General features: G+C 48.1%; 1 protein-coding gene across 1 annotated transcript in view; it reads left to right on the forward strand.

The window, feature by feature from the left end:
* SLC1A3 (solute carrier family 1 member 3) overlaps positions 1 to 12,508 on the forward strand; it is a 108,467-nt gene extending 95,959 nt beyond the window's left edge. The window contains exons 7-10 of the mRNA XM_075540938.1: positions 3,327 to 3,560; positions 4,364 to 4,558; positions 7,084 to 7,218; positions 10,331 to 12,508. Coding sequence (XP_075397053.1) covers positions 3,327 to 3,560; positions 4,364 to 4,558; positions 7,084 to 7,218; positions 10,331 to 10,535 — 769 coding nt within the window. The 3' untranslated portion in view covers positions 10,536 to 12,508. The remainder of the gene's footprint in view (positions 1 to 3,326; positions 3,561 to 4,363; positions 4,559 to 7,083; positions 7,219 to 10,330) is intronic.
* The last annotated feature ends 511 nt before the right edge of the window (positions 12,509 to 13,019 follow it).

Genomic DNA, 13,019 nt, shown 5'->3' on the forward strand with positions numbered 1-13,019 from the left:
GTAAAGACTGTTGGCCTTGAGCGTTATGCCCTTTTAAGAACTCTCTGTAGGGGATCAACTTGATAAAATGGGAACTTGAGGGGCCGGTGGCTTTGTGTTACTGGGGGAGGCACAACTCAGAAAAGGACTCTGATACTGGGTACAGCGCCCAACAGGATGTCATGCCACCAACATCACTGAATTGTACAGGCAGCAGTTGGTGAATTGCTAGCTTGCTGGACGCATTTTCAGCAACAACAAAAGAACTTTTCTAGATGCTGCCCAGCCCTAACCCATCCAGTTATAGACTGGCCAACTGTGTCTGGGTACATTAGAGAAACAAATCCACAGAAACTCATGTATATAAGAGAGGGTTTTATATAAAGGGTAAGTGTTACATCAAGAAAACATCCCAACCCAGTGCTGTCCAAGCCCACAAGTCCAACATTAGCCCATAATCTGACACCAGTCCACAAAGTCCTCCTCTATCTCACAAAACACACACTATGGTGCCGACTGCAGGAGGAAAGCTGAGTCAGTGAATGTGTAAACATCTCAGCGCTGGCAGCGGTCTCCACACGGCTTCTCCAGCACCCAGGGCTGCATCGGGGTAGGACCATGTGGCTTTTCCTCAGGGATGCCTTACAGAAAGTGAGCTTTGCCAGCTGAAGCAGGTAACTATCTAAGGCAGCTGCACTCTGCTCTGACCATCACAAAACAAGAGACCCGAGAACTAGAAAGGTGAAGTTCACCTAGCCATTTATCCCTCTGCCCTACAATTAACCCCACATGTGCTTATCAACCAGGTTGGCACAATAAACTTTAACTATCTCAACCACTGTGAACCATAAGGTTTTTATTAACTGAACTTCAGAAGTATATCGTCAGGTCTTTCTTCCTAGTCTGAGACCTCTGCCAAGTCCTGCCCAGCACTCTAGCAACATGAAACCCTCCACTGACAGGAAGGGGGTGAGTATGCTCAAAACCATAGGCTTCTTGGGGACTCCAACTTGGGTCTTCTGCTTGGAAGGTGAGCATTCCACGAATGCCTCACAGAGGCCATGGGCCATTGGCAAGCCTGGGACGTCCTATTCTGCTTCAGCCCTAGGAAAGAAATAGAAAAGGCAGTTTTGCCACAAGCCTAAAAGATGCATGGGAAGTCTGAAAGAATGCCAAGAGACCATTTATAACAAACTTCCCTTAATAAAGTGGAGACAAGAAAACAAAGGAGAAGACTGAATTCAAAAAGGAACATGAACCTTGGAGAAATACATTTTCCCCAACAGGAAGCATTCCCTTTCATGGCAGTAGGCCGTGTGTGTGTGTATGTGTGTGTGTGTGTGTGTACGCGCACGTGCTCATGTGCTGGGGGGGTGACAGCGAATAATTTTCATTTATTCATGATTTTTCATCCAAACTCCTCCTTGGCACCTGTGGCAGGAAGGCATCATTTTCTAAAAAAAGAACTCCCTCGCCAACATGATTAGAAATACTCATCATTATGGCCAGCGGCACTCAGGGAAATCCATTTTCCAGAGGTTTATCCAAGATGGATATGATCTTGGGCACAAAGGCTGAGCAGACTGTGGTCTCCACCGGAGCCCCCGCTTGGAAGGCTCCCTTGAAATCCTGGTGGCGCCGAAAATGGACATTTATCTTCCTATGATTAAAATGCCTCCACCTTTCACCTCTGCTATGAAAGAAGCCCATTCACAGCCCCTGAATGAACCTCACATGTAGCTCTGCTAGCCGTACCCGCGCCTGCACATTCAAGCTTGAGTTATTGCGTTGCTGAAAACAGGTACTCCTATAATTTCCTGGCCTGTGTCTTAAAGGGGCCTTTAAAAAGAAGCATTATACATTTCCACTTAAACCAAGTCCTCGGTGTTCCCAGCAGGGCTTCCTCCTTCTGAATGGTCGGCTTCTCTGGTTTGGGCAGCATGAGTTTGGTTCATTGAACGTGTCGGGTAAAGGGAGTTGAGGGGTGGGGTAGGGAAGACATCCCCTAGGAAAACAGGACTATTTCAATATGTTCGAATCATGTTCTCTCTCTCAGTTGCTCCTTCTCAGCCCAGTTGTGAAGGGAAAAGTCTCAAGTGACAGTAGCCGTGAATAATAATGGCTTCAATCAGAAGACTTAGCAGGCTGATGGCAGTAAACTCACCAAAAACCAAACACTGCCATTGAGTCAATGCTGACTCATAGTGACCCTATAGGAGCGGGTAGAACTGCCCCTGTGAGTGTCTAAGGCTGTAACTTGTTGTGGGAGTAGACAGGCACATCTTTCTCCCTCAGAGGGCAGGGGTTTTGAACTGCTGACCTAGCAGTTAGCAGCCTAATGCATAACTACTGAGCCACCAGGGCTCCTCGGTGGTAGTACAGATGACCACATTTCTCATTTTAATGGCTCTGAATTCAGTCTATGACTGCCTGCTATTTACGGCAGGTGGAATTCTCTTCCATTTGTGCTCAAATATAATATCTTCCCTCAGAGTACTTAAGTACATACAGTGATTGGAATAATGTTAAGTTCTATGGTAAGTGGTATGTGGATGTAGAAACACAATTAATTAAAGTGATCCTCCAAGAAGCGGGCCGGGGCTGCAAATCGAAAACACTGCAGAGGCATTGATTGGCTCTCCAGTTAAAGTAGGACTCAGGCTCTGAGGGGGTTCTCTGGGCACTTGCTGGGAAGCAGGAGGCAGGGAGAAGGGGGGACACCCGAGAGCCCCCCAAAATGACCTGAGTGTAGTGAATGAAAGAAGACTTATCCAGGAAAAAAAATAAAGGAAACATATGGATCTGCCTTTTGACACTGATTTAAAGTGAAGAGAGCGGGCAGTAACATGTCCTGAAAAAATTGTGAGTGAAAGGAGCGCTTCATTCAGCAATAATCAGGGGGTGGGGCTTTACATTTAAAAAGAAGCCCACAGTGTTAAGAAATGCCAACAATATTCTGGGGGCATTGGTGGCTCGGTGGTAGAATCCTTGCCTTCCATGCCAGAGGCCCACATTCCATCCCGGACCCGCCACTTGCCTGGGCACCACCTATCTGGCACTGGTGTTGTGGGGGTGCCGCATAGGCTTCAGCAGAGCTCCAAAACTAAGGCAGACTAGGAAGAAAGGCCTGGCTTCCTACTCGCCAATGAAAGCTCACTCACGACCATCTGAACAACAAGCAGTCATGGGATGTGACGGTGCTGGGCAGGGCAGCTCACAGCAACAGTGTCCTGGACAGAAAGGTTTGCAAATCAAGCCTCGCTTTTCCGATCACTGGGTAAACAACATGTCATGAAGAGCTTGTTGGAGAGTAGCCTTCCCATTGTGCCCTGTCTTTACTTCTGTAGGTACGCCCCTCTGGGTATCCTCTTCCTGATTGCAGGGAAAATTGTGGAGATGGAAGACATGGGCGTGATCGGGGGGCAGCTTGCCATGTACACGGTGACAGTCATCATCGGCTTACTCATTCACGCAGTTGTGGTCCTGCCTCTTCTCTACTTCTTGGTCACCCGCAAAAACCCCTGGGTTTTTATCGGAGGCTTGCTGCAGGCGCTCATCACCGCTCTGGGAACCTCCTCGAGGTATGGTTGCTTACAGATGCAGCGTCCTACTCCCCTTGCCTGGGTCTGGAATGTCCCTTTGAACCCCAGCCCGCTGGTTGGAGGTGCCACAATCCAAACTAGTTGCAGATCGTCAAACCTTTCTTCCCAGGAGTCTCTGAGCGGATCGATCCACCCGCCTTTCAGTTTGCAGCTGAAACTCCAGGCTGGTTGCAGAGGGGAGCATTTTGTCTCGGGTTGTAACCTCTCAGGTATAGGATGCTGTTCAGACCTACTTGGGATACAGGGACATGGCCAACTACACACCCTTCTGGGGGCACAAACCGGAAATCAGCCGTGGGTAAAAGCCCATTAGCACCTCCATCTTCCAGGTTACATTTGCCTGAGGAAAAGTGGCAAAGTGACTTGGCACAGGCGATTGTGATGGGTCAGAGTCACAAGTGGTGCCTTCCCAACAAACCCACTGCCATCGAGAGCAGAGGACAGCTGCATTTGGGTCTCCTGAGTTGTATATTTCTAATGAAACAGACAGCCTCATCTTGCTCCCTGGGAGTGGCTGGTGGGTTCAAACTGCCAACCTTGCAGTTAACAGGTTAACATTTGACCCGCTACACCACTTCACAGAGGATCCCCAAAATAACTACCAACTGGACCCCATAAGGGAAGCACAGTGTTCCTGAGTCTGCTCCCCTCTGTCTCCAAGTGCTTGGTCCCTTTAAGCTGGGTCTTCGGAGAGGAAGAGCCTCTCTGTCCAAGGGGTCACACACACAGGCAGGGTGGGGACTACCAGGACACCAGCTGACACCACTGTCTCACTGTTTCAGTTCCGCCACCCTGCCCATCACCTTCAAGTGCCTGGAGGAGAACATCGGCGTGGACAAGCGCGTCACCAGATTCGTGCTCCCCGTGGGGGCCACCATTAACATGGATGGCACTGCCCTCTATGAGGCCTTGGCTGCCATTTTCATCGCTCAAGTCAACAACTTTGAACTGAACTTTGGACAGATTATCACAATCAGGTAGGAGGAAAGAGTCCTACACTGCATTATTCTTGGGAATGACTTTAAAAGAAAGATGGTGCTCGGAGATTGGTGAAGAAACGGGTGGGAAAGGGATCACACACAAACAAGAGGTTGGAGTTTGAGGGGAGAGTTTTGTTTTCTGGTAGTTGGGTTCCTTTTTTTTTAATTACACGTATGCACACTCATTAGTGACAAAATTCTAATATTAAAGAGGGAAACATAAGCAAGAGGTGAAACTAACCCACCCACCCCTTCCTTCCCGTCCTTGCCGGTTAGGTTTGCTCTGTGAAAACTCCTCTCTGTGCAGGCTTTTACATATAAGTTTATTGCTTCTAAATGTATGCAGTCAGACAATTTTCCATTTGATTGATTTACCTATCAGCATACTATCTACAAATCTACCTGACTTGCTCTTTTTTAAAAGTGTCACTCAAAAAAAGAAATAGAGAGAGAATATATAGATAGTTCTCTTTTAAAGAAACTGGGGCCACATGGCGCTTTTTTAATATTCAAATGAAAGTACACTTGAACACTGGCCTCACTTGTTCTCTTTGGGTTGCACTTTTTAGATGACCAAACTTTAACAAAGATCAGTTGAGAGTTTGCTTCCTCTGGAGAGTTTTTTTATTGTTATATTTGAGCTGTCTTCCATCCACAGCACACACTAACAAGGGAAAAGTCACTTTCCCACCCAGGTCTTTCCCCATCTGTGGTTTCCTTCCCCAGAGCAGCCAGGGGTTCATGGCAGTTTCTTCCCCACCCTTCCAGCACGCGCCCCTGTACAACCATGTGCACCTGTGAATAGAATCTCCCTTTTCTGTTTGTAGACAGCTACTATGCTCAAATATCATCCAAAACAAGTGTAAGTATACAAGTAAGTGTGCTTATTGTGAGGACTTTATTCCTCACAGTTAAGCCAGACCTTGATAACCATTTGAGACAGCTTATTTTAGAAATCAAGTCAGACCCTTCAGTATTTAGTTCCACGTTTTATCATGAAAATTGTCATATACATATTTAAGTGGAGAATTTTACAACAGGATGCAGGTTGTTCAGTCACTTCCACTGAAGTCTCACTGATATTGTCGTGTGTTGTGAGTGGATTCCAACTCCTACTGGGACCCTAGAGGATAATGTAGAACTTTCTCACAGGGTTTTGTGAGCCCTGGTTGGTGTAATGGGTTATGCACTGAGCTGCTAACCAAATTGTCAGTGCTACAAACCCACCAGGCCCTCCACAGGAGAAAGATGAGTCTGTCTACCCCTGTAAAGATTTAAAAGCTCGGAAACCCACAGGGGCAGTTCTACCCTGCCGTACTGAATCCTCGGGTGGATATGAGTCAGAATCAACTTGAGCTTGGTGTTTGTGTGTGCGTGATCCTTATGGAAGAAGATCCCCAGGGAGACGGGGTGTTTGAACCACTGATTTCTCCTGTTAGCAACCGAATGCTTCACCGTGACACATCAGGGTTCCTGGCATTGTCAGAACTTAGTCTAAGCTGCAAGGGATGCTGGGAAATGCAGTCTGTTCTGCATGGCCATTCAACAAGTTGATGGAACAAAAACATCTCGGGATTTTCCCACAGCTTTTATGAAGGCCCCTCATGCAACAGCTAGGAATTGTAGGACTAGAGAAGATAAGAACCTTCCAGCAAGCCTCGGCCACAGACGGATGACTTTGTCCAAAAATTGACATATCTGTGTGGTGTTCTACTATTTATGAAATGGTTTTATGTTCTCCTCACACTCTATCGATGTTTCACAGACCAAGTCCCAGATTCAGCTAAATGTTAACGTTTAGTACCTTGCAAACCAAGTCAACGCTGCCTCCATAAATCTGTGTGTATATGCAAAACATTGTTCATAAGCCATTATACTTTCGAAATCATAAATTTGATTTTTCCCCCTCTGACCACATGAATCATACAAATCCAATAGCACTTCAAACTTCCACTTGGATAGGTGACTTATTAGAAAGAAATGTAGCATTCAAGACCTTACCCTACACTTTATACAGGAAAAATTACAGTCCCCAGTTTCATCATTTAACAAAAATGACTAACATAATAAAAACAACTTAATAGGGGTTGTTGTGAGGTCTAATAAGCTAAGCCTGGCTTAGCATATAAGACAACACGTAGTAATAAAAATAAAAAACCTCACTGCCATCGAGTCGATTCCAACACCTAGGGAGGATAGGGTAGAACTGCCGTTGGGTTTCCAAGACTTTACTGCAGAGCTGCCGGGGGCTTCGAACGAGTGACGTTACGGTTAGCAGCCCAACCTGTAGCCCACCACACCACCAAGGTCCACACACGTAACAAGTGTTGGTAAGTATCCGTGGAGTGTGATCCTGAGTTCAGTCATGTTTTTAAATTTTTCATTTAGGTTTTTACCAAAGCACCTCCGCTAGGGGTTAACACACCTGGACGGCCCTTGGCGCCTGGAGCCTGTGTGCCGGGAAGCCTCTGTTTGGGGAGGTTTTGCAAAAAACGCTTCTGACGCCATCCTTCCTTCCACAGCATCACTGCCACCGCTGCCAGCATCGGGGCTGCAGGGATCCCTCAGGCCGGCCTAGTCACCATGGTCATCGTGCTGACCTCCGTGGGGCTGCCCACGGACGACATCACGCTCATCATCGCCGTGGACTGGTTCCTGTGAGTACCGCGCTGGCCCCGCGGCCGCTGTCACTCTGGGCGCCAGGCGGCCGGCCAGCTCCCGGGAATGAAATTGTCCTCATTTCCTGCTCCCTCATCTTATCCGGAAGCGGACCTCTAACGGGGCCCCACGCCCACCCCGGCCCCATCGGGCTGTGACACCTCTCCTCCATAAAGCCCGGCAGAGGCCGGAAGCCTCCTGTCTGCAAAGCCGACATAAATCAGCTGGGCTGGCTCTGGGTTGCACCATAAGGCTGGACCGAGGCAGGGACAGCCGGCAGTAGGGGGGCAGGGGGAGGGGCGGGCCTCCCAGGGGGGCTCCCAGGGGGGAGCCTCCCAGGGGGGGCCTCCCACGTGCCTGCGGGGCCGCTACTGTGGGAGAAGCGGACCGCCCTTTGGCTGTGGGGAAAGTTCAGAGCAGTAGGCCCTGAGCACCTTCACACCCTGCGGTCTAGGGGCTCCCCTGTCTGCCCGCCCCCCAGGCTCCAGCACTGGAGTCAACACAGGTTGACGTGACTAGAGCGAAAGACCTTGGGAGGTGCTTCGGTGGCGCTGCAGGTTAAGCGTTGAGCCACTAACCAAAATACCAGCGATTCAAACCCACCCATCAATCCAAAAGAGTAAGAAGAGGGCGTCCGCTCCCATTATGATTCGCAGTCTCAAAACCTGAAGGCCCAGTACTCTGCCCTGCGGGGTGGTTATGTGTCGGAATGGACCAGCCTGGCGCTGTGCAGATGTGAGGGGACCCCTGAGCAGTGGCTGGGGCACCCATGAGGATGGATGGATGTTTTCATCCATCCTGAGCCTGTGTGACACTGGACAGGTGTCCCAACTACCCCGGTTTCCTCCTCTCTCCAATGGGGGTGGCAATGTCTTCGACCTCCCAGGAGTGCTCTCAGGAAGAAATGCAAACACAACACCGTAGGAAGCAAGCAGCTTGCTTGCTCTCTGACCCACATTCCACACCCGAGTAACGTGAGCACACTAATGGCATTGTGCTGGTCACTGGTTTTGATCTCAGAACCCTTTACACCCAAAAAGATTGAAAGAATCCAAAAAGTTGGTATTTCGGTGAATTGGTTAATTTGAAATTCTTTTAAAAGCTACCATCATAAATACGTTGCATGTTAACGTGAATAACATTTTTCACAAAAAAATAAAACTAAGCCCCCAAATTGGTAGAAGGAATGGCATCATTATAAATGTTTGGCAATCCCTTTGTCCAACTTTCTACAAGTTAGCTGGAGTCTCCCAGCGACTTCCGCATTCAACCCTTTGAGATGTCACACATGTAGCCTTTGCAAAACCCACGACATGGTCACTAGTGAGTGACACAAGGGTAGATAGCATCTTCCTAGTATTACGAAAATAATTGTAACCTCAGGGACCTTCAAAGGTTTCTCGATCATACTTTCAGAATCATCAGTTTAGTAAATTACAGGAAAGAGAATCGAAGAGGAATTTTAAATAAGCAGAAGTGTACTTCTGTACTCTTAGTACTCTCTAAAACCAAATGCACTACCATTGAGTAGATGCCGACTCCTAGCCACCTTATACAACAGGTAGAACTACCCCTGTGAGTTTCTGAAACTTTAACTCTTTACAGAGTCAAAAGTCCCATCTTTCTCCAGAGGAACAGCTGGTGGTTTTGAACTGCTGACCTTGTACTTAACAGCACAATGGGTAACCACTATGTCACCAGGACTCCTTTGGTTTACAGCTATTGTTGTTAGGTGCCATTGAGTCAGCTCCAACCCACAGTGACCCTCTGCACAACAGAGTGAGATACTGCACACTCCTGTGCCATCCTCACCATTGTTCCTGTGTCTGAGCCCATTGCTGCAGCCACTGTGCCGATCTACCTCCATGAGAACCTTCCTCTTTTTCAGTGCCCTTCCCCTTTACCAAACAGGATGTCCTTCTTCAAGGACTGGTCTCTCCAGACAACATATCCAAATTAGGTAAGACCAAGTCTTGCCATCATTGCCTCTAAGGAGCACTCTGGCATTACTTCTTCCAACACAGATCCATTTGTTCTCTTAAGAGCTAGTTAACAGATAGTAACCAAAAATTAATCATATATGGAAGGAGCCCTGGAAATGGATGCTATCATAAAGGGCCAGTGACCCCTGGTGTCTTAGTGGTTCTGCATTGGATAGCTGTCAGCAGTTCGAAACCACTAGTCACTCCTCAGGAGAAAGGCAAAGCTTTCTCTTCCCTTAAAGAGTCACAGTATCAGAAATCCACAGAGGCAACTCTCTCCTGCTCCTTATAAGGTCACTTATGAGTCAGAATCTACTCGATGGCTGTGAGAGTACCACGAAGGGCACCCCCACACCAACCCCCCCACACCCGCTGTGTTCCAAAGTTGATCTCTACTCCACAGGAGCCCTGGTGGCAGTGTGGTTCCTTGTTGGGCTGTGAACTGCAGGTCTACACAGTCCTATAAGGTTACTACAAGTCACTATCGACTGGATGGCCATGACCTAGATGGCCTATCAGGTGATAGGGTAGACTTGGCTGTCATATTGAGGGAAGCTGACCACGAGGTCTTTCTTCTGCAGAGTGGCTGGGTAGCTTCCCACTGTCCACTTTCAGGTTAGCAGCAGATCATCAATCAGGGTCACCAGGAGTCAGAATCCAAGGATTGACAACCGGTTTTTGCTTTCATTTTGATTAGTAAGGGTGCTCCCGAGGGATGTAAATTGTTCACGCCCTCGACTACTCACCAGAAGGTTGGTGGTTTGAGTCCACTCAGAGGCACCTGGAAAGAAAGGCCTGGCGGTGTGCTTCAGGTAAAGCAGCCCTTGGAAACGCCACAGAGCTCAGTTCTACTCTGGCACACCGGTGAGGGCTCCACACAAAGTTTATGGGGAAATGCCATCATCTTTGAGTTCCATTTTTTTTTTCGTGAACGTTTTGAAGCCCCTTCTTTGGGTCCCCATGGCAACTGGTTTTATCCTCAAGGTATGTGTTCCTTGTGCAACCCGCACAGCTGGTGAGGCTTAAGAGACGTTTCCAAGTGCGCAGCCGACCAATGCATAGCATCTTCGGGAGTCACCTCACGTCCACCCGAGCCTTATGTTTCCTTCCTCCCTGCCCCGCCCCACAGGGACCGCCTCCGGACCACCACCAACGTGCTGGGCGACTCCCTTGGAGCTGGGATTGTTGAGCACTTGTCTCGACATGAACTGAAGAACCGAGATGTGGAAATGGGTAACTCGGTGATTGAGGAGAATGAAATGAAGAAGCCCTATCAGCTGATTGCCCAGGAGCACGAGAATGAGAAACCGCTGGACAGCGAGACCAAGATGTAGACACACCGAAAGAAAGGCTTTCTTGAGCACCAGGGATTTGCAACCGATATGATGCTTCCAGCCCATTACAACCCCTTTTCTCCAGTAAGCCCCTGAGCTCGGTTTCCCCAGCCCCTTACTCGTGACAGTATTGGAAGTATTACTCCAAAAAGAAGGGAGAATTGTGCAGTGGCCAAAGGGTCTGGCTTTTATCCCTCACTTCCAAACCAGCAACCATTTCGGTTCTTACCTCTAAGATACGTGAGGTTAAAAACATTCGTGATCAGCTCTTACACTCTGACGTGGCACTGTAAATGTGAAGTTGGTTTGTCTCAAACTTAGAGAGTCAAACAAAAAGTGAGCCAAAGGCATTAAATCAAGTTAAAAGCCCTTCATAACAGAATGAGTTTGAGTCTCAAACAGAATACTCTCTAATCAGAGATCAGTTGCACAGTAGAGTTTGGGGTTCCACTCCCCCACATTTTTTATCTGACTTGGGTCCTTATTGTCTGAGTCGCAGGAACGGACATGCAGACCTAGCACAGTGTGAGAAGAGGCATACAATGATGTTTCCATGTGGCCTTGAAGAAGCCCGGTCTTTTCTCTAGGCCGCAGTGTCTTTCAACTGTAAAATGAGTGAGTTCCCTTCCTGCTTTCTTTAGCACCAACATCCGGGACACCATCGAAGGCCTGCCCTCCATTTTCACTTGGGACAGCCTGGACCAAGTTTCCTTCCTCCAGACACAGGGAAAGGACGTTTAGTTGAGAATGAACATGGTGGGGTACCTGTGCAGCTCACCAGGTCCTGATCCAAAATATCACTTATGTTAGTCACCAGGGAGGAGGCCATTCATTCCAGGAGCAGAGAGACTACCCAATTCTTCCCACCTGGGGAAGTACGTACGCCCTTCTTTTCAACTTTCCCCAAACAGAAGGGCCTGCTCTGGGGAGGCGGTGTCCCATACAACTGACTGGAGACTTGTAGAAAATGAACCGTTAAGACTAGCAGCTAGCAGGGTGTGCGTGGTCTTACTCGGGATCACTAAAGAGCTAGTGGGGAAAGAAAGGAGACTAGGTGAGGTTAAAAAGAGGTGGGGGAGGGCAATCCTTAGAACATCCGTGTTTTAACCAAGAACCCTCTTCTCTCCAGTTTAAACTCGTTCCCCCTGGAAGTGTGCATATCAAAACATGAGGTCACACCCTAGATATGTGAAGGAAATTGAATGAGCTCTCTCACAGGGGTCCGTGAACTGAACGGGTGGTCTCTTCTTTGAAAAAAAAATTTTTTTTCTTTAGAAACAAGGTATTTCTTTGTGTTGGAGTTCCATGTACCAAATGATTCCAAAGCTCCTGCGGGAGTGGGCTTGTGGTGATTGTGTTTTGTCTGCCGTGAGTGAAGTGGTAGAAGAGGAATTGGTATGAAGTAGGCAGTGTCAAGGAATTTCATTGTAAGTGAAAGCAAGGGGCTTGGGGGGAGGGCATTCATTTCTAGCCGGCAGCTCCCAGGTTTAGAGGAATTAATTTTTACCCCCTAAGGAATATCCTAGTCTAAGGGGTCAAGTGGAAGCTGTTGGACACCACCATCTGTGTTTAAGTTTGTGACCAAGAAACAATGACACATGGGCTTAATTATGCTAACAGACTGGAAACCTAGACATACATTCTCTGATAGACAGTTAGAGATATTTTTATATAGCTCCCAAGCCTTCTGTGCGTCTACGAGTTAACATTAGAGAGTGGTAGGAGTCACCTTTACTGTTGAGGCTCTGGTGTAGGCACTACAAAAGTCCATGCACATGCCTGGCATTTTATGACGCCAGTAGAGCAAAATTAATCGTGGTGAATTAACTCGTTTACACAGTGTGATCTTTTTTATACTAACGTGCCAGGTCCTCTAGGTGTGATTCTCTCATCCGCCCACCACAGGCTCTGCACAGTCGCGCATCCCAGGTGTGGACTGAGAAGCATTACTTTGTAGATGTATTTTCAATAAAGAAAAGAAATAGTTTTACATTAGATCTGTGTCATGGTGCTGTTCTTCATCTCTATGGAGCTCAAGGCCCTGCAGAGGGATGCATCACAGCCAGGCAGGGGGATACCCCAGGGCAGGGCAGAGGGATAGCTTCCTGCCCAAGGGATGGAGGAGGTAAAATGGTCCCGTAGTCACGGGAGGAGTTGGCCACAGGAAGGGGAGCAAAGGCGGGCCCTCTCGGCCCAGTTCCTAGAGCTGGATCAGAAAACAGGAGTCGGAGAAAATGTCTTGCCACAACAATCTGTGCTTATGTGCCGCCGCGGGTTCAAATTTCTCAGATAAATTGAATCATGCTGATCATTTTCCATGTTGTGATTCAAAAAGTGGAATGCCACCGATGGTTCTGCCAAAAAGGTAATTTCCTGTCTGGCCCTTAAATGAGGCAGATTCAGCACTGTGATTACGATTGCCATTTGTGAAAAGAGCCGCACTAAGATCTCCAGGGATAATCCCGCAGCCGCCACGCTGCTAGG

The sequence above is a fragment of the Tenrec ecaudatus genome, chromosome 2 (assembly GCF_050624435.1).
Source record: "Tenrec ecaudatus isolate mTenEca1 chromosome 2, mTenEca1.hap1, whole genome shotgun sequence".
Taxonomy (NCBI): domain Eukaryota; kingdom Metazoa; phylum Chordata; class Mammalia; order Afrosoricida; family Tenrecidae; genus Tenrec; species Tenrec ecaudatus.